Raw genomic sequence first — 20,374 nt, 5'->3', positions numbered from 1 at the left:
CTTTAACATACCAGAATAAAGTCCGAATAATCTCGACACATCCTAATGATGGAAGAACAGGCATGTCTTCTGACGTTCTTTACTGCTCGCGTTCGAGGTGCCTGAACACATCCACTGAACGTCAACAAGAGTGTTTGATTAGAGAATGATATGCAGATATGTTTACAAGTATGGGCACCTTACCTTGCGTTCTTCAACCAATTCAAACGTGATGGCAGGAAATATCTTAAAAAGGAAACAAAATTGATGTTGGTAGGTCTTTAAACACATCTATAATTGCACTGAGTAAAACACATACAGGCTAGTAATAAATAAAAAAACTAAAATTTAGGTTAGGGATGGGCGATATGGCCTAAAATCCATATTGCGATATACATTGCAGCCTCTTGCGATAACGATATATATCACGATATATAAATTATAATAAAACCATTTCAGAACAGGTTACATAGAACCTAAGGAAAGCCAAACAATTTTTTAAAGAAAGAAAGAAATGGTGTATGTAGTTTTGAGAACATTTATTGTGCAAAACTGTAATTATACAACATAATGTTGCAGATAAATAAAATGCAAGTACACTAGCTGCAGAGACTTTGTTTAAATATTAATGTTTGTTTAAAGAAACTAATGTTTAAATATTATGGCTAGCAGCTTATAAAAAACCCAAATTCTAAATTAGAATATTGTGAAAAGGTTTTCATAAGCTGTAAGCCATAATCATCAAAATTATAACAAATAAAGCCTTGTAATATCTCACTTTGCATGTAATGAGTCTATATAATATATTAGTTTCACCTTTCAACTTTGCATGATATTCTAATTTTTCGCGTTTCACCTGTATACGTCAACTAAAGAAAATGCTTCAAGTATAAAAGTTTGTTTACAGTAGTGCCATGCCATAGACAGTAAAAAGTGCAGAACAGTGCAGAAGGCACTCCAAATGTAGTTTGGCTATTTTTTTTTAAAGGACACAAAAGATGCAAAGAGCAGAAAAACTGATGTCTTCTCAGTTAAAAAGCAACAACAACGAATCTTAAATCGGGCACACACAGAGATGTTGTGTTTACACCACTATTTTGTGAATACGCGCTGGTATTCAGTGACATGTTTCGTTTTGAGGTGGTAGAACAGATTAGTCGTGTGTGTTACCGAACTGTTGCCCCACACACTCTGTATAGTTTGCTGCTGCTCGTCGGACGGCTTAAATCCGAACCAAGTCCAAATAATGGATGTTGCACCGATCTTTTTCACCAGCTCCTCCGTTTCGCTGTCAGCCATGTTTACTCAAGATGACGACGAATATGATGCGTTTCAGCCGGTTGCAGCTCGTGGCTCTAATTTTCGTGGGTAGATTGCGTCATCAACATGCATTATCGCGATAGTGCAATAGGATTAAAATCTCTATCGTAGGCCAATTTTGTATCGTTTATATCGCATATCGTTTATATCGCCCATTACTAATTTAGGTAAACAATATGTAAATGCATGACATAACAGCAGAGAGAAGACATCTTGGGGAGAGAATACAGGGGGTTAGAAAATATTGTGAACCGGATTCAAACTCACATATTACTGATTGATTGATTCTAGATCATAAGCCTTGTATAACCGGGAATAATATAATATAAGCGCGAATCCGAAGCTCGTGGCCACCCACACGAGCCCGAACAGCGAGGAACAGCCGCGGACGATGGAGGAACAAGAGGCGGCCGCTGCAGCAGAGGAGCAAGACCCGCCCGGCGGTCAGGAGGAGGAGCCCGGGCAGACTCGAGCTGTGGCAAACTAACCACGGAGAATTTACGATAAAACGCCGTCTTTTCAGTTGTTTCGAGTCAACTAGTAGCCTATTTGTATCTTTCGATACTGGCCTCTGTAACCGGTAGGTGTGGCCTCATAGGGCAGCAAAGCAAGTGCATTCTGGGAGTTGTTGTCTTTCATCCACATTAGCCAAAAATAAATTCTGGCTTTTCTCAAGTCTAGAAGGCACCAACTTCTAAAATAATTTGACATTTCTACTACATATATTACCCAATTTAAATACACATTCATCTTTCCATCAGTGAAGTATCCTTTTAAAGTAAGCTAAAATTCTGCTGTGCAACAGTAAACATGACCAGACCTTAGAGCTTTACAATTTTGAAACAGCAGATTATATCTCTTACCTTATAGAGTACTTGAGGCAGGAAGTGAGGTTGGTGTTTGACGAAGGGAAAGAGCGTGGATATGATGGTAAGAACACAGGACAGAATGAGAGGATCTCTTGTCTCATAGTTTACAACCATCTGCAGCAGCTCCATGCCCTCATCTATGGGAAGCTTCTACAGGAGTGGAAAAAAGTCTCAATGACAAGATCCGCTTAAATTCCCACACTGCTGCACCATGAAAGAAATTGGATGGTCTTGCCTCTTTTTCGAGGATTTTGAAGAGCTGTCCAAATACACTTTCAGTGAAGAAAGTCATGGCATCCCACTGAACCGCTGAAGGGGACAGAGCAGAACAGAGAACAGTCTCTATCTTAGCTTCAACAGACAACGAGACACAAATGGCAGAACTTTTGGCAGATTAAAGAGTACCTACCATAAGAAAGTGTAGTAACAATACTCACATGTTGTATTCCCAGTATCTATAGGTGTGTTGATCTGACACTGCGCCCACTCCCTTGCAATTTGAAACGCCTCAAACGGGACAATTTTACAAGCCAGACGAACTGCTTCCCCTTGATGAGCCCTGAAAGCTGTTTAACAAATAGTGTTAAGGGGTTAGCCAAACCGGGGGGGAAAAAAGACAATCATTTAGGTTGTATTCATATTCTTTCATTGTGATAATTTTGAGATTCAAACCATTTTATTATTGCCATATCTTTACATCACACAGGGCATGCACTGGTTGATGGGGGATTTTTTTGTTAATCATTTTCCTAACTGTTATTTATTTTCCTAACCACATCAAATTCAATCACATCATATTCATCCTCCGCCTACAAGTCCATGTTCTCTCCTGTCCTGTCCTCTGCAGTCAGTGGGAGGACACAAATGTACCATCAACATTTCTCTCTAAAAAAAATCTCTACAAAATCAATAACTGGAACCTTTAATCACCCTCTCTCTCTCTCTCTCTCTCTAGGGATGTTAACCAATGACCGTTTGACCGATGGTTGACCGTATCAACGTTAACCGATCAAAGTTGTTGGTAGTCGGTGAAAAAAAAAAAAAAAAAGTGATCTCTAAATTAGTCTATTATAGACAGTGGACTAAACGCTACTACAGTTAGCCGTCATATTCCAAGATCTTTTTGTGTGAAGTGAACAAATCCCTCTCACTTTTCATAACTCGCCCGTTTGTACTTAATAAACCAATAAAACCATTCGGCGCGAGGTCACAGCGTTTGGGTTCGCGCGCTCACAAGGTTTGCGAAAAGTAAAGTCTACAGGCTAACACACTCGAGGTTAGAGCCAGGGCAGACGACGGGACGAAGCGTGCAGAAAATAGTAGTGTGTGGGACCATTTCAATGACACAGATGTAAGTTGCAACTTGTGTGATACAGTGCTTAAATATGGAAATACATTACATCTACATTTCAGTGGTAACAGATAAGGTGATGATCATCATCTTTCTTTATTATTGTTAGCACTACCTCAAACTAAAGCGGCGTCTCTTCGGTTCGGAGCTGTCATTTTCTGAAATGAGCCGCGGCAATGTTTCAAATGAGCTGCTAACGCTAGACAAACGCCTTTATTTTCAACGCGATCACCTTGTACCCAAACCATTTCGAAACTAAGGAGCCATTTGTCCGCCGATTACATACAAGCTCCTCGGCGCCGCGTTTGCGGGACTCATGTTTCGCGCTGTTGGGGATTTAAAAGTGACGTGAGTGGAAGGGCGGCGCCAGCGCCGTGTGTGTGTGTGTGTGTGTGTGTGTGTGTGTGTGAGCGGGAGGCAGAGCGGCGGAGAGATGCGACAGAGTTGCGAAATTGCGAAATTGCAGGCGCGGCTCGAAATGGCAGTTATTTCAAATAGCGTAGCATATTTTAAACTAATCGGTTAACCGGTTTCAACCGGCTAATGAGGCTCGGTGGTCGGTCAAGATTTTTTTTAGTTTTCGCCATCCCTATCTCTCTCTCTCTCTCTCTCTCTCTCTCTCTCTCTCTGATGAGATGCACGGTTTACCGCAGAGCTGGTTTATAGTAGAATTGAACTAATTTAATAATTGATGATCTTTACACTGAAACTGAATCAACATTGAACTGACTTCAGCTTAATAATGACACTTTCTTTTTAGAGTTGCTTTACAGCCGATTTGAGCAATGTTTGTATCATTGAATAATTTTCCCATTGATCACTGTAAAGCTGCTTTGAAACAATCCGTATTGTATAAAGCACCATAACAATAAAGGTGACCTGATTCTGCAACTTTTAGATTGACATATGAACTGCTGGGTTGATAATATCATCTGTGCATTTGATCAAGGATTGGGAAAATTACTAGTAACTAGTAAACTAAAACTAGTATTACTAACCAATAATAACTCACAATTAAAGCAGCAGTTGAAATCTTCATCACTATCAAAGTCCACTCTGGAGAATTCGCAACCTGGACAATCATTCTTGGAGGGAAATCCAGTCTGTAAAAGGCAAACAGAGCAATGAAGTATGATTAAGTATGATAGCAATTACTCAAAACTGCTCTGGGACTGGGATATACAGCACTTACTTTCACAAGATTGATCCTTGCTGATCTTAAATATGTTACGGTCATTTGGCAAATTATAGGATCCTTTGATAAAACTTCATGTCGGAATAAGTTTCCCCAGGTCATTTGCGTGGACGACCTCAGAAACTGTTTTGAATAATATACAAATACATGAATAAATATGGAACACAATATTTAGTAACAATTCTTGGTTGTTTGGTTTTCATGGTTGTCTTGAGTTTCACTGAGTAGGTATAATGCAGTTCAACCTGGCTGGGGTGAGTAGTGAAGGCAAGAAGAGCTTCCATGTATTTATTCAGGTTAACAGGAACTTTTACTTCAACATCTGAACCCTGAAGAGAAAAATTTAAATCATTTGTTATAAGAGGAAAAAAAGGATAAATGATACACTACAGTGATGTTCATGCGATCACCTCACCACTAGAGAGCAGATTTGGCTACCAAGGGCACAGAGAACCTGACACAGCCTCTTCAAAAAAGTGTATCTTCTTTCCACGACGGCACCTGATGATCTGAATTGGACGACGGACGGTTTTGGTTAAAACTAACAGGAGAGAACTCAGTTGTTCTAAATTAAGCCTGTGTTGGTTTTTAAGAGAAAAATGTAAACTCACTGGTTACACAGAGCTGCACCATCTGCCGACCTATATTAAGATAAAATCCAAACAGCATTTTGCAGTCATTCGAACAGTATCCAAGTCATTTTGAGCAGGGTTCCTCAAAACTATTCCTGCAGGGCCACTGTCCTACAGAGTTTAGTTTCAACTCTGATCAAACACACATGAACAACCTAATCAAGGTCTTCAGAGCTACTAGAAGATTGCAGGTAAGTGAGTTTGATCAGGGTTTGAGCTTAACTCTGCAGGACAGTGGCCCTCCAAGGCCAGATTTGAGGAACCCTGATTTAGAATAAGCTTAGACGTTTACTTACTGTGCAGCAGACAGGATATAGTTCATGGCGACTTCATCAAAGAGTAACATAAATGGCTTTCTCTCCTCTAACTTTCCCTGTGGAAGTAAAGAATTTGCTCAATCAAAAACACTTTAACTGATCACTTAAACTATTGACACTAAATAGCACTAAAATTAACTTCACAAAACATAGTGATGCTATTCAGGGCTTAACATGAACTTTTTTGCTCACCAACCAATGTGGCTAGTGGTTTTCCAAAGTTACTTAATAGCTACTCAGCATTTTCTCTGGCCACAACAATGACATTGATACCATGCGTAGAAACTGCCATATAGATATTTTAATATTATCTCAATTTGGCAGCAGGTATATTAGGCTGCTTTCACTTTAAGATCTGACACACAGAAAATGCATGCGCAACAGCATAAAATCTCTCTCTCAACTGTTTACGTTCAATTAAAACATAACTGACGGTGTTTGCGCGAATACTCGCCAAGACCGGCATTTTCACATTAGTTTGTGTGTATTTGACTTTTTAAAGGCAATAAGCAGCGAAAAATAACAAAATTTAGCACTGTTACGACAGACAAATCAGATGCAAGTATGTGTTATATTGAACAGATCATCTTAAAAATAAACCTCACCAACCACAAAACAAGGTGCCAAGGTGTCTTTTTTCCAGTTAAGGATTATTATAAAATTTTTGCCTCCCATAACTAAAGTTTCTGGGTTTCACTTTATTTTGATGGTCCCTTTAACACATTCTGTTGACTCTAAGTAACATTACACCAACATGTTTACTAACTGTCATTAGGGTGTTAGTATAGTATTAGTACACTGGTAGGGTTAGCGTTAGAATAAGCTGACATGCATTTGCAAAAGTACTTAGTCAGTAGAATGTATTTTGGGGGAGCATCACAATAAAGAGTTAGCAGATCAGTTCAAATACAATAATTAATACAATAATTAAAAGATATAAACTCAAGTACAGAAAAAAAATGGGCTTAGAGTTATTGTTGTTATTGTCTTATTGTACATTTTCTGAAAAGCTAAATTTCACACTTTCCAATGTCATGTATGCAAGTGAAAAGTGTTAGTGTACTAGACTACAATGACAGCAGAGTTCGACCATAAATACAACCCCAAATCCAGAAAAGTTGGGACATTTTGTAAAATGCAATAAAATCAAGAATCTGTGATTTTGTTAATTCTTTATAACCTTCATTTTTCCTTCAAACATTTTCAAAGGTTTCACAGAACAATTGAAGTGTATTTTGTAAATATAAACAAATTTTTATTTTGATGGCTGCGACACATCAAAAAAGGTGGGAAAGAGGCCAAATAAAAGTGACAAGCTTAGATAATATCCAAGATAACTGTTTTGAAACAGTCCACAATTACCAGGTGAATTGGTCATATGTGAGTATTGTGATTGAGTGTAAAAGGAGCCTCTTAGTCTATGCAAGTGTTGCAGACCTCGTTCTGGGGTCAACTCAACAGATGATAATGTGCCTTTAGTAGATAAAGGAGAGAGAGACAATAGTGTGTGTTCAGTCAAGCAGTCCTCTGTGTTTACTGAAGACACGCTCTTGTCTCAGTCTCCTTTATTTACTAAAAAGAAACATTCTCATTTATTTAGTTGACTCCCAGAGTGAGGTCTTCCAAGAGATTTGTGGGGGCTCGTCCGGGACCAGCTGCACGTGTCACAAGGAGACTGATCCAAGCATCTCAAAACCTTTGGGACCAGGGGGCATTGGGGCTAGAGGTTAGTGGCTGCTGCGTTTACGGGCAACGAGACAAGGCGAGTGCCAGGCGATCTGCGAATGGCTATCTGCATCCAGAGGTTGAGGCTGCATTCAGGGTCCAGAGGGACGTCAGAGAGCAACATCATGGCGGATCGTGCTAGGAAGCGGCTGGCGTGGGACATCAAGAAATACTCAGTAACCTTACCTGCTGATGAACTTTATTGCATTGTCAAGGTCAACTGGCAGATACCAGGGAAAGACACATAGGAACTGGATCTGGAGGACACTGAGGGATGTTTTTAGTACACTGACACTTTCATGTCAAGTGAGTCCTTGCTTGAGGCTGAGGCTCTGAGCAAATAGTTATTACAAAAGACTGTGAATTCTATTAAGCAAGCATGTACTGTTGTAAATTCACAAGTTTAAAGACATGCATCCAACATTGAGAACTCACACCCACCAATACCTTTTCCAATACATGATCCTGTCGAGTCAACATCACCATTCACTGTAACTGTCTCTGTGATGTTAGAAGGGCCAGAACTGACACTGGTACGTAGAATGTTTTCTGATTATGAAGAACTCCATAAGAAACTTCTCCAAAATGTCAACATGTACACATGCACAACATACTACTCTGACATAACATACACAAACTAGTGACATGACGCGTAGAAAAAGTAAAAAGCTTAGAGAATATGAATCAAAAGGACTTTGACGTTGACGAGATTAACCTTAGGCAAGAGATTTTTTGATACTCGATGGTATCGAGCCAATTCGGTCAGTGCCTAAAAAGTATCAAACTCGATACCTAACCCTAATAAACACACAACAACAACGAGAAACAGCAAGTCTGACCATGACGGACTGAACAGAAGAAATGAAGCAGAAAAGATTTCCGCGTGAAAGGAGGCAGCGGCTTCTCCGGATTTTGTTCAAAATGTCAAATCAGTTACATCGGTTTGTTCTTCAATTTAGCTTGAAGTATATCAGGGCCTTGAGGATTTGAATGCATTTTACAGCAGGTTTGAAAAGTCCAGACTCACCCGACACCCACTCTGCTTGCCTTCCGTTTACCCTTTTCTCTTACTGAGAGTGATTGAGAAGGAACCTGGAAGCCTTGAGAAAACTCTCTGCTGGTCAAGCCAACTCCCTGCTGTCTGGGTAAAGTTTGCTATCTTCACTCCACTTTCTCCAGCACACTCACAACAGAAGCACAAGAGCACCAACACTTATTTCATCCTCACTAGTCTGTTGCACAAGAAACACACGCACCCTCCGGGTTTAACAACTTACATGTTTGCTCTCCTTTTTCCCCCAAGCCCCACTACACTGGTGGAGAATGCGGGCAGCAGAAGAGCGACAAAATGCCACCCCAGAGGCAGCTTCCCTCCCCAGCGTGGGAGAAATCTTCCGCCACCTTGCTGAGGTCTCTATGCAGCAGAACAGTTGTTAGCTGGACAAAATCAAGTGGCTGGGGAGCTTATGCGCCAAAGAACAGAGACCACCACCTGGATTACATCACTTTAAGCCAAGAGCTTCAGCACTGCAAATTCTCCCGAAAATGACAGATCAGGATGACGTGGAAGCCTATCTTTAAAATTTTAAGGTAGTTGCAGCCAAAGAAGAAAGGGGCCGCCGTGAGTGGGCACGTCTGCAGGCCCTGCTGTTGACTGGTGAGCCTCAGCGAGTATATTATTCCCTCCCCCTTGAGGATGCCGTAGACCATGACACACTGAAGAGAAAGATCCACGCCTGGGTAGGACTATCTCTGGTGTGCGCGGCTCAGAAAGTGCACAAGTGGAACTTTGAACCCAGAGTCCCCATACGTCTCCAGGCTGCCCAGTTTGCCATTTTCAAACCTCAGTCTACCATCCAGACTGAAGGTTCAGTGGAGCAGTTTGTTAAAGCAGATGCTGAAGAGGATGGTCACTGAGGATGGGCGCGATTGGGACCGGATGCTGCCTTATGTGCTTTTTGAAATCAGGGAAGTACACCAGGCTTTCACTGGTTTCATCCCCTTTGAATTGCTCTTTGGACGCCAGCCCAGAGGACTTCTGGACATCGCCAAAGCAGCCTGGGAGCAACAGCCCTATCCCTATCGCTCCGTCATTGAGCATATTCGCATCATGAGGCAGAGAATCAACAAAGTAATGCCTCGGGTACAGGAACATTGGCTCGAGTCCCAGTGTGCCCTGTATGACCGGGTACCTTCGCAACCTCGTGAGTTTCAACCTGGGGACAAGGTCCTTGTCTTAATCCCCGAAACTGCCTGCAAGTTCCTTGCCTTCTGGAAAGGTCCCCAACACTGTCATGGAGCGGGTCAGACCTGTGAACTACCCTTTGCGCCAACCCGGGAGACGAAGGTCAGAGCAGATTTATCCTGTTAACCTTTTGAAGCATTGGGCCGCAGCCCCCAACGCCATGGCCCGTGTTAGCAGAGAAGGACGAACAAGAGGAAAAAAAAGCAATCCATGAATTCCCCTGACCCACGTCCAAGAAACAGGGACATGCATTTCTCTTTGGCCTCACCCCTCACAGACCTAACAAAGAAAGGCCAGCCCGACAGTGGAGTCCCAAAGCAGAGGAAGCATAACCATAACCCTATTTACAAAATACACATAAATTGGTCAGAGCAAACTTTGAAAATCAATTATCTGTACTTGTGTCAGTTAAATAAAGGTTTTAGAGAATTGACAAATCACTGTTTCTTGATTGTGTTGCATTTTACAAAATGTCCCAACTTTTCTGTATTTGGGGGTGTAAATAAATAAATGAATAAATAAATGTGGAAATGTCTATTTCAGAAAAGCAGCTGAAAAAGTAAAGTAGTATAAAGTAAATGCAGCAGTCACTCACTTTCCTACTAATGGCAATTAGCAGACACTCTGCAGCCTCCAACTGAAGCTCGGGTTCGCTAAGCAACAGGCACAAGATCTCCAAAAGACGGCAGTTTTCATTGGTGATGTGGCTTAGAGCAACCCAATCAATGTAGCCAGCCAGAGTGTTGAGGGTGGCCACACCAACTCGCCAGTGAGCTTTTGTCTGGGAGTAAAAGACAAAAATCAGAGCTAATTTAATCAGACAAATACACTACTAGATGGTGAATGTATGGCAGATAGATTACATTAAGGAACTTTAAGAAAGCATTAAAAACACTTAATTTTTAAAGAACTTAAATACAATTACTGCAAAAAGCAATTATGGGAACAAGCATGACAGTCTCAAACATTACCCGAGATCTATGCATTACCCGAGAACAGCTTGATTAATTGCTAAAAGCTATTAAAAGCTTTTCAATATTAGTCTTAAGGTCATCAGAGCCAAATTTTGTGCAAATCTGATGAACAAGAACAATTCAAAATGGTAATTTGCAAATTCGGACAAAAGCCAAGTTCCTCCACATATACATCACACATGCACAGTAGTCAACATTTGACATTTTCTTTCTAAATTATGACAGTTTTTATGTAAAAATCCTATTAACAAGAACAAATCAGGAAAAATTATAACATTTTTTAAAAATATTTTTTTAATCAATTCTAGACTCTTTTAATAATGTATTTTTTTCTTTTTTAAATCAAACTGGACATTCTTAAAGTGGGAAAAAAGTGTTTTCAAAGATTGAATATTGGTATATATAAAATGGTTTAAATAAAGCATTTTCCAAACTCTGTGCAAACCCTGTTATATATAGGAGTTGACCAGATCTCAGATTTTCAACAGACTACATTTGAAATTGGCTCTTGAAAATTTAAACTTGGGTTCAAGCACTTTCATTTAAGCTTTGGTCAGTCTAAAGTTAACCCTGGGTTAGCTTTATCCATGTTTCACACTGTACATTTTAGATGAACCTTAGATGTTTGGCCTCTAATAAGAACAGCACTAACCCCCTCACAAAAACCTGATAAATAAAGATGAATAGCCCAACTCACCTTCAATTCCAGACCAGCAACACATTTCTAGAAAACAACATGAATAAATCCATTCAAATCATACGAACGTGACAATATTCTGTTGCATGCACCAGACTGTAGAAAAAGCACACAAATCATTTAAAAATGTTTTGCATGCGAGCATGAATTTTTGAAGAACTCACCAACTTGTTGTACTCATTCACATGAAGCTGCAGAATACCAAGCAGGAAGGTGAAGATGCTGTCCATATTCTGCGTAAGGGTCTGCTGGATATCTCGCCGTCTTTGAGTGGGTAATGTCTGAAATGTGATCACGTCCTCAGCTAACCGCAGCAGGACAAGCATTACAAGTTCTGTCTGAGCATCCTAAAAATAATTACAATGTGATTGTTTATTCAAATAGACAATGATTATTTTACATGTCATTATTTACTTAATCTTTACTTAATCAGTAGCAGATCAACAGAATATTCTCACACTGACTCCTGAAGATTTCTGTAGAGTTTAGTTTCAACCACGTGTATCAAATTTGACAAATTATATCTCAGGATTTTGCCAATAACAATAATTAGAGAATTTATTTTTGGCTGGTTTAGGCCTGTCGTGTCCATCTGACTCCAAAAGCTTTCCATGTTCTTCATATTCTGTGCAGTAGTCAATGGGAGCTCATGTAAAAAAATACATTTGGAGAATGTTTTTATTAGTTTTTCATTTATTATTTTTCAAATTGATTAATCATGTAATTGACGTAATACATGGTTTACCAGACTAATAAATTGTAGGTCTTGATTTATTCTTTGATTTTCCGGGACTTCATTTTGAGTAATAAGTTCTGAGGATTCTGATGTTACTGCAATCCGGTGTTTTCCGGTGTACACAGTGCATGAATGTAGTGAACTCCATCTCTGCATGTTTTTTTTCACATTTGCATAATTTTCAGATTTACTTTTGCTTCCGAATTAGCGAAGGTGCAAAAGAGGGACCCTGTTTTTTAATAAACTTTCTAGATCTCGTAGACACTGTGGACATCCATTCTTCTTCTTTTTATCCGGCAATTAAATTAGCCCAATTCTGGGGTTTGGATGTGCACACCAACTTTGTATTTCTTGGAACTAAACTCTGACAGGAAGGCATTAGTTCAGGAGCAGGCTGAAGCAGACCTGTCCTACAACAACAAGCCAAAACTCTTGATACCCCCATAGCAGCCAGGGCCTCCATCTCCTTCAGCATATCGGGCCAGTGCTGCGGCCACTCTCTCTTGATCATCTCAACTACTATGCGTGAGAGCGCATCCTTAACATGACATTCCTCTTGCAGAATTGGATGTGTTCCCTAAAACAGGACATTAAGCCATATAAATAAATAAGAAATCTTCATAAAGCATGCAATAAGATAATTGAGTAGAGACACTTCCAAGATGCTCACATCTGACAACAGGCCCATAGTGCAGTTCTTCAGCCGGAGCTTTTCTTGTGGTGCCATGTTATTCCACTGAAACCTGTTCATAGAAGAATGTGTTCAGTTTAGTGTTCAATGTTCACATCAATTTTGGGACATTGCATAAAAAAACCTGAATAGAAAAAAATTTGCATAAAAATCTCATACGCTCAACTGAGGCGTTTTTTTATTATTATTATCTAATAAGGCGACACGTATATAAACTATGAAGGAAAAATATTTACTGATTAAATCCCTTGATGCACTAACTTGCGTGACACTACCTAAACACAGAATGTGATTGGATAACAGGACTAACCAGCGAACCAATCACATCACGCAGCATCTCAAATGTTGGTTTGGTGGTTCTGAAATACCTGGGCCAAAGTCTGTCATCAGAATGCAGTGTTTCCCATACACTGATTTGTTTGTGGTGGCCCGCCACAATATCAACATTGACCGCCACAAATAGATTTTAGTGCTTCCCATTCATTAACTAGACTGTGGCGTAATAACCCATTCATTATACTTCTCATAAAAGGTCTTTAATGTCGTGTTTTGCGGAATTGCTGTCAAACAAAGTAAAATTGAATGCGTAATAGGCTTTGTGTCCTTAATCAAAAGACTGTTTGCGTTGCGTCAATTCACAGTGAATGAATGCAGTGAACTCCATCTGGTTATGTGGGGAGTTTAGCGTGCATTTGGGATCGCAGTTATGCATTATTTTCACATTTGTATTGTTGATGATTACAGAATTTCGCTAGACTTGTAATGAGACGTGTTTGTAAACTTATTTTCCGTCAAAATAAAAGCTCACAGGTTTCTCTCATACATGTATAGAAATTAGGGCAATTTATTTTTCAGTGCATTTGTTTTATAATATATGGCTATTACTAGGCCTGTCGCGATAGTCGTTAAATCGATTAATCGCACGATAAAAAAAAATGACCTCGATAATTTTTCTAGCCGCGATAATTTAATTTGCATACTTGTTTGTTATCCGCGACTGAATGACAACTCTCGTTTCCTTAGCGTAGGAGAAGTGAACCCTCTTGTCAGTTGCATTGTCTTTTGTGTGGGGAGGCGGCGCTTGTCAGTCACATGGACTTTGTGTGGGAAGGCGGGAGTGCTTGAGGCGACTGCCGAGAAGAGCGAAAAGACGAGACGGTTTCAAAGCCAAACGCGACAGCTGCAGTGTGGGAGCACTTCGGATTTAAACCGAATGACCGTGGTGAACCACTTAACCTGAGCGAGCCGGTATGTCGCATTTATTGTAAAACAGTATCGACTAAAACCCAGTGTTGTGCATGAACGCATTCAATGAACGACGTTCATATTTTCGCCGAACGCTGAACTGAACGAATCACTTTTCATACAATGAACGTGAACGAGAGATTTTTCGAGAGAACTCATCTGATTTTTTTGTACATAGCATAGCCTATTTGTTAGGATTTTAGTATCATAATGATTAGGCTAATAAATGCATGCACAATTATCCGTGAACTTGATTTGAACAAATGCCTTTCAACTTGTGTGTTTAAAATTCAGAATTAAATTAATGTGCAGAAATTTTTACAAATGGAGAGTAGGCTATGTAGGCCTACTATACTGTTGTAGCCATAAAAAAAAAGCGCGTTTCATATTTATTAAAATATTATGTTTTTTTTGTTTTTTTCATTTATGTTGATTTATGAAAAGTGAACAGCACGACCGAGTAAGATAGGATGCGCAATATGAGACATGGAGCGGGTCAGACATGATTTTGACCGTTGAAGTTGAAGTTGTTATAGAAAGCCTTTCTTTAAAGTGAATTTCGTTTTGTATAAAGTGAATTTCGTTTTGTATAAATTGTATCTTAATTTTAATCAATTTTTCATCAACCAATTGCCTGTATTTAATGAATAGGCCGACGAAACAAATATAACGGAGGCGCCCGCGCGCTCACTTGCACGTAAACTAGAGCACATCCTAACTTAACGAAACTCAGTGTATGCCTCACACAGACATGACAAATACACCAAATACACAAAGCTTGAAATGTCTTTAAACGAAATAATTCAAAACGAAAAAAGAAAAAGCCTACTCTCTGATTATGTAATCCATTATTAGGCTTATTTATGTGCATTTCTCTCTATAAGCGCGTTCACACGGAGATGGCGATCGTCAACTTCATCTTTGCAGCCGAATCGACACTTTTAGAGAAAACACTTGTTTATTAATAAAAATCAATACACGCGTCACTGGATTTACAGATGCACGCACACATATTATTTCGAAATAACGAGATATTGTGTTGAAATAACATTATTATTAATAATAGCCTACATCTTTGTTAAAAGAATTTAACAAATGAACGTAAACTAGTTCATTTTTAGATATGTGAACTTAGTTCATAAAAAAAAAAAAAAAAGAACTATGAACATGAACTAGTTCATTATCATCTGTGTGAACTGAACTTTGAGCTAGTTCTTTTTAAGTATGAACTGGCACAACACTGCCGGTAACACAGTAAACATGCACATGCACCTGCACATAGATGAAAATGGTCTCAGATCGACAATATTATCGTTTATCGCGATAATTTCTTGGACAATTTATCGTCCAGCAAAATTTGTTATCGTGACAGGCCTAGCTATTACTGTCATAGGAATAATATTATAACAACATCATTATTATTGTGTAGTGTAATGTAGACAGATACTATATTACAGGTTTGAGGTTTGAGTCCCCTTTAAAGTTCAGGTACAAGTCAATGCACTGACTTTTTTCTGTGTTCAATTTTCACACTGAGCTCTTAATTTTGAACTCTCAAAATGCATCAGATTGATGAATTTAACTTTAAAATATACAAAATTGTCTTACGGAGGGCATGACCCTGGACCCCACTAGAGGGACCGAGGTACACCTACTATAGATTCATAAAATCCTGTGGGAAACACTGGAATGGTTTGGTTATATGTCCTATTTTTTATTGCGTTTCCAAAAAACAGCATCTGACCGCAAGATAACATGACAGCGTTTATTGCATTTAGCCCGCAAGTCCTTTATGATATACAAAAAATAAAAGCCACACCGTCTTCACCGATTGCAGAAACTTAAAATTCAGTACAGATATTCTGCACCAATTTCCCAGGAAGTGACGATTTTATTATCTTGAACACATGGGGTAGAAATAGTGCTTTATTCACAATTGTTTTACATGCTACACTAATTTTGCACAAAAGTTAAATTCTCAACTTGGGATGGAAAAATAGGCTAGCACACACTAGGGATGGTAAGATTCACAGATTCGCATCAGCATAAAAGCTAACGATGTGATGCATCAATATAAATAAATGTGCATCGGATACAAGTTGGCATTTGTATCACGATGCATCATTTCTTACATATCTGCATCAATAAAAAAATATTTATTAATATAATTATTAGTAGATGCGCTATACTTTTACTATTTAAAAAAGTGACCAATATTTTATTATGTAACCGCTGCGTTCACACCGAACGCGTATAGAGCGTCTGGAGCGAGTGAATGTAAAGACGCGTTGACGCTCGTCTGGAGGTCCTGCGGCGCGATGGACGCGATTTCGCCTCATTCGCGCATACTGTTCGACTAGATTGATTTCTCCTTTCTGAACTGTTGCTCAAGTGCGTTCTCTCATCACCACTGCTGCGTGAATATGACGTATCACAACACTACAGAGAACGAGTCCTGAGAGTCACCTACCTTTAAACCTTAAAGTAGGAAATTTAAATGAATCTGGTTTACAGAAGTCTGTGACTGCCAATAATAGTTTTTCATATTTTTTTTTTTTTTTTACATTTTAATACAGTTATGAAAGACCTGTTTGTGAAAGTTTTTTTTTATTTTTTATTATTGCTTATGTTAAAACAGCACCTGCTTTCTGGTCACTGTTAGCCTACCTGCTGAAATCACATTATCTGCTGGCAAGTTACGGAACATTTCTTTATTGTTTATCCCCGAGCGAGCATCCTTAAATTGTTTCACTGTTAAGTGTGTGAGCTGTTAAAAGTGTAACTGGAGACAGGACAGGAAAAGAATGTCTGTTTTTATTTACTATTTTGGTTTTGTAAAAAACAAATATTTTGTTTGTGAAAGAGCCATGCGTTAAAAGTCAGATGGCACTTAAGCTACTTTATGATTTGCTGTATGTCTGAACAAAAGAAATAAAAGTGAACTATCTATACCATATTGAATTGCATAGCATCATATTTTTCTCCATTGCATCCTATCACATCGAATCGAAATCGGATCGCACCACATCTTAATAGCAGTGAATCGTATTGCATCGCATCGGTAGCTGCTGATATGCATCGTATCCTTGGCTATGCATCGAGATGTGTATCGCATCGGCCTCAGTTATGGAGATACACATCCCTAGTACACACACACACAAAAGTGTTTTAGACACTTACTTGACTACATGCTCCAGTATCTGCAGCCCAAAGTGTCTGACCACTGCCGTCTGTGATTTCTCCGCTAACTGAAGACCACATTCAACACAGAAGGGACTTTTCTCTTTGAAATCTTCAATAAACTGTTTAAAAAAACACACGATTAAAACATTTAACAACAAGATCTAGTAGAACAGCATGTAGCCTACCTCAGTTTTGGGGTGACTGTTCAATACAGCGGAGAACAGAAAATCTCCCTTAAATTATTTGTTTTATAAACAAAATTCTTAGCACAGTCATATGCAATTTAAGGGTTAATTCACCCAAAAATGAAAATTCTGTCATCATTTATTCACCCTCATGTCATTCCAAACCGGCAAGACTTTGGTTCATCTTTAGAACAAAAATGGAGATGTTTTAGATGAAATCGGAGTGATTTCTGTGACTCCACTGGCAGCTACGCAACTATCACTTAGCCTAAATTAAATCTGTGTTCATCATAAAGTGATCCGAGTCTCTTCGGAAAATATGGACTAAACTGCTCAATTCATATGGATTAGTTTTGCAATCTCTTTAAGAATTTTTTGAAGCATCAAAGTGGTAGTTGTGTAGCTGTCAATGGAGGGACAGAGATCTCTCAGATTTTATTAAAATATCTTCATTTGTGTTCTGAAGATGAGCGAAAGCCTTGCAGGTTTGGAATGACATGAGGGTGAGTAAATTATTTTTTCTTTTTCAGAAATTTTCATTTTTGGGTAAACTAGCCTAACCATTTAACTATAATATTTCAATATATGGATACTATCAATATAACTTTTTTTATATAATACTATTTCAATTTATATTTAGTGATCGTGTGACCACCTTGTAAGTTTGCTGAGGCCCCCTATTGGGCCCCTGGTTGAGAACCACTGGTCTAGTGTAATGTGTTGATCCGCAGACAGCAATGTTTGTTTAACTTAATTATTTATAGATTTTGGTCTTGTAATGACAATAATATTCATCCATGTCATTGTGTGTATCCGTTCTGTTGCATCCCTTGATGTATGATCAAGTGAATGTGCATACAATATTTTATGTATGCGAGATACTCATTGACACAATGTCGCCAAGTGCGACCTTACCTTATGCTTCATGGTTGATATCGATAGGGTTAGAATTATAAAGCAACACATAAACAAAATAAGATTACGACTTGATCGTTTGAATAAACATGAATGCAATGAAAACGGGAGTTCCCAAAAAATGTTATTCAAATGTAACCTACATAATATGAATTTACGTATCAATACATAGATAATAACCATTTTATTGTATTTGATAGAGGATAATTCACCTTAAGGGCCTCCAGGCGGTATGTCTGACTGGATTCTGCCTCCATCATCACATTCACAGCCTTTATAAGCTCATCGCATAAAGCACGCATCGGTTCGGCCATGGCTTTAAGCGCGTCCAGCAGACGGAATGTAAAACACCAGTCGACTAGTAAAATGTTCCTGCACGCTTCGCTACTAGTTCAGCCTCTATGGATGTGCATTAAACAAAACGTGGTAGGTCTCTGCTGTCTGTGGACCGCCTTAATCAAGATGGCGGATGTTACGTGCCCTCTGGGGATTGTAGTTTTTTAATGTTACAAGCGCCACGGTAGTTTTACATTGCCTATTTTGTGAATATGCGTTTTTCTGTGTATATTTATTTTTTATTGAAGCGACATTCTTATATATAAATACCACAGTTAATTTAAATAACATTCAACAATTGTATATATTCAAGTGAATGTTCGGATGTGTGACCGTCTAATAAATCCTCTCACCTCGTTTTCAAACATGCCAGATCGCTTGATTTTATTTTAGAAAAAACTTTGTAGCATAACGTCATATTTGCAAAAACACTTGATTTTTTTTTTTTTTTTGATTTTTTTTAAGGCACAAATCTACAAGTTTAGCTGCGTTCTTATTAAAGTCCCCATGGAATCAAAATTTAAGTTTTTTGGCTTTTAGTATGTTAACTTTAGTGTGTTAGCCTAGTGTGCTCCAAAACAATGACAAAATTTGCATTCAAAACTTACTCTAACTTCCGCCAAGGGTGATTTTGAAAACATCTCAGATTCTCATTCTCTGTCCAATGCTCTAGAATCTGTACCGCCCCCTTCATTGAGCTGAAGTTGCGGCTAAAATAGGTAACTTTTTAATGTACTATTTTCTACATGGTGAATGGCTGTGTGAGCCATTTGTATGGTAAAGGCTTTGTTTTCCACTGGGTGGCGCTGTTGCTGTGTATAATAGAGCACCTGAGCAACAAGTGTGTGCGTTTGTAATTGGGAAGCACACCGTTTTTGACCGCACGAAGGTGGATTTTAGTCAAGGTTTGGCTTTGTGAACTAGGAAAGGCCACAAGAAGTTTTGAGATCATGTTTAATGGAGCACAAGTAGCCTAATAAAGAAAAGACATTTGTTTGCATATCCGTCTGCATGGACTCTTTTTGTACGCGTTCTAAACAACTCCTATTATCAACAGCATTAGAAAGCTTATACAAAAGTCAAAAACTGCATGTGCTTCAATGGATAAAGGAGGTCGTTTGGAATAAAAGTCAACGCGTTTGTTTCCACGGACAGGAGGAGTTTGGAAAAGGTATTTGTGTCGCTGCACGTGAGGATCGTCTCCTCGAGACGGGCGGATTCAAGCTTTGGATTTGACTCCGTGGACTCGTTATGGATTACATTTCCCCCTTGCTGGTTTCATGGCTGGATTTATGCTGCGCTCTCATCTGGATTTTAAAGGCCGATTGTAGGTAGGCTACGTTGTTGCAGCATTAACATGGCCGTATTGTGTGCACACAATCGCAATGCATTGGTTGCAAAGACTGACGAATATTGTTTGTGTGTTTGAATTGTATGTTTGTTCACAATTGTTTGCAAAATGAAAAATTAATACTAAATGGTTTGAGTCAAATCAAAACCTGCCTAATGTTGAAAACGAGTCTTAAAGAGGTACCTGTTAAATAACAGCAAAGGCTTTAATGCAAAAACTTGACACTTATATATAAGACACGCAATATATAAGAAAGGCTAAGTTAAACAAGGTTAAGAAATTAATGATAGTCAATTAACAGGTTAATCTATGACAACAAAGAATATGAACCTGAAGTAAGTTTTTGAAGATTTTAAGAGGTTATGTTCAGAAGCTAAAGCACATGTGTCACTGTTATTTTACCTGTTGATGAAGCTGAAAAACCGGAA

General features: G+C 38.8%; 1 protein-coding gene across 1 annotated transcript in view; it reads right to left on the bottom strand.

The window, feature by feature from the left end:
- xpo5 (exportin 5) overlaps positions 1-18,733 on the bottom strand; it is a 34,616-nt gene extending 15,883 nt beyond the window's left edge. The window contains exons 1-18 of the mRNA XM_079634672.1: positions 18,472-18,733; positions 17,157-17,278; positions 12,711-12,783; positions 12,480-12,617; positions 11,469-11,651; positions 11,305-11,331; positions 10,229-10,414; positions 5,643-5,719; positions 5,326-5,355; positions 5,130-5,223; positions 4,960-5,043; positions 4,712-4,837; positions 4,532-4,622; positions 2,606-2,734; positions 2,404-2,477; positions 2,163-2,318; positions 184-225; positions 12-101 (exon numbers count right to left, since the gene is read on the bottom strand). Of these exons, the coding sequence (XP_079490798.1) occupies positions 12-101; positions 184-225; positions 2,163-2,318; positions 2,404-2,477; positions 2,606-2,734; positions 4,532-4,622; positions 4,712-4,837; positions 4,960-5,043; positions 5,130-5,223; positions 5,326-5,355; positions 5,643-5,719; positions 10,229-10,414; positions 11,305-11,331; positions 11,469-11,651; positions 12,480-12,617; positions 12,711-12,783; positions 17,157-17,278; positions 18,472-18,573 (1,824 nt within the window). The 5' untranslated portion in view covers positions 18,574-18,733. The remainder of the gene's footprint in view (positions 1-11; positions 102-183; positions 226-2,162; positions 2,319-2,403; positions 2,478-2,605; positions 2,735-4,531; positions 4,623-4,711; positions 4,838-4,959; positions 5,044-5,129; positions 5,224-5,325; positions 5,356-5,642; positions 5,720-10,228; positions 10,415-11,304; positions 11,332-11,468; positions 11,652-12,479; positions 12,618-12,710; positions 12,784-17,156; positions 17,279-18,471) is intronic.
- Positions 18,734-20,374: the final 1,641 nt, after the last annotated feature.

The sequence above is a fragment of the Phoxinus phoxinus genome (genome assembly GCF_949152265.1).
Source record: "Phoxinus phoxinus genome assembly, chromosome: 14".
Lineage (NCBI taxonomy): Eukaryota > Metazoa > Chordata > Actinopteri > Cypriniformes > Leuciscidae > Phoxinus > Phoxinus phoxinus.
Note: the sequence above shows the minus strand (reverse complement) of the source record. Positions and strands in the feature narration are given on the sequence as shown.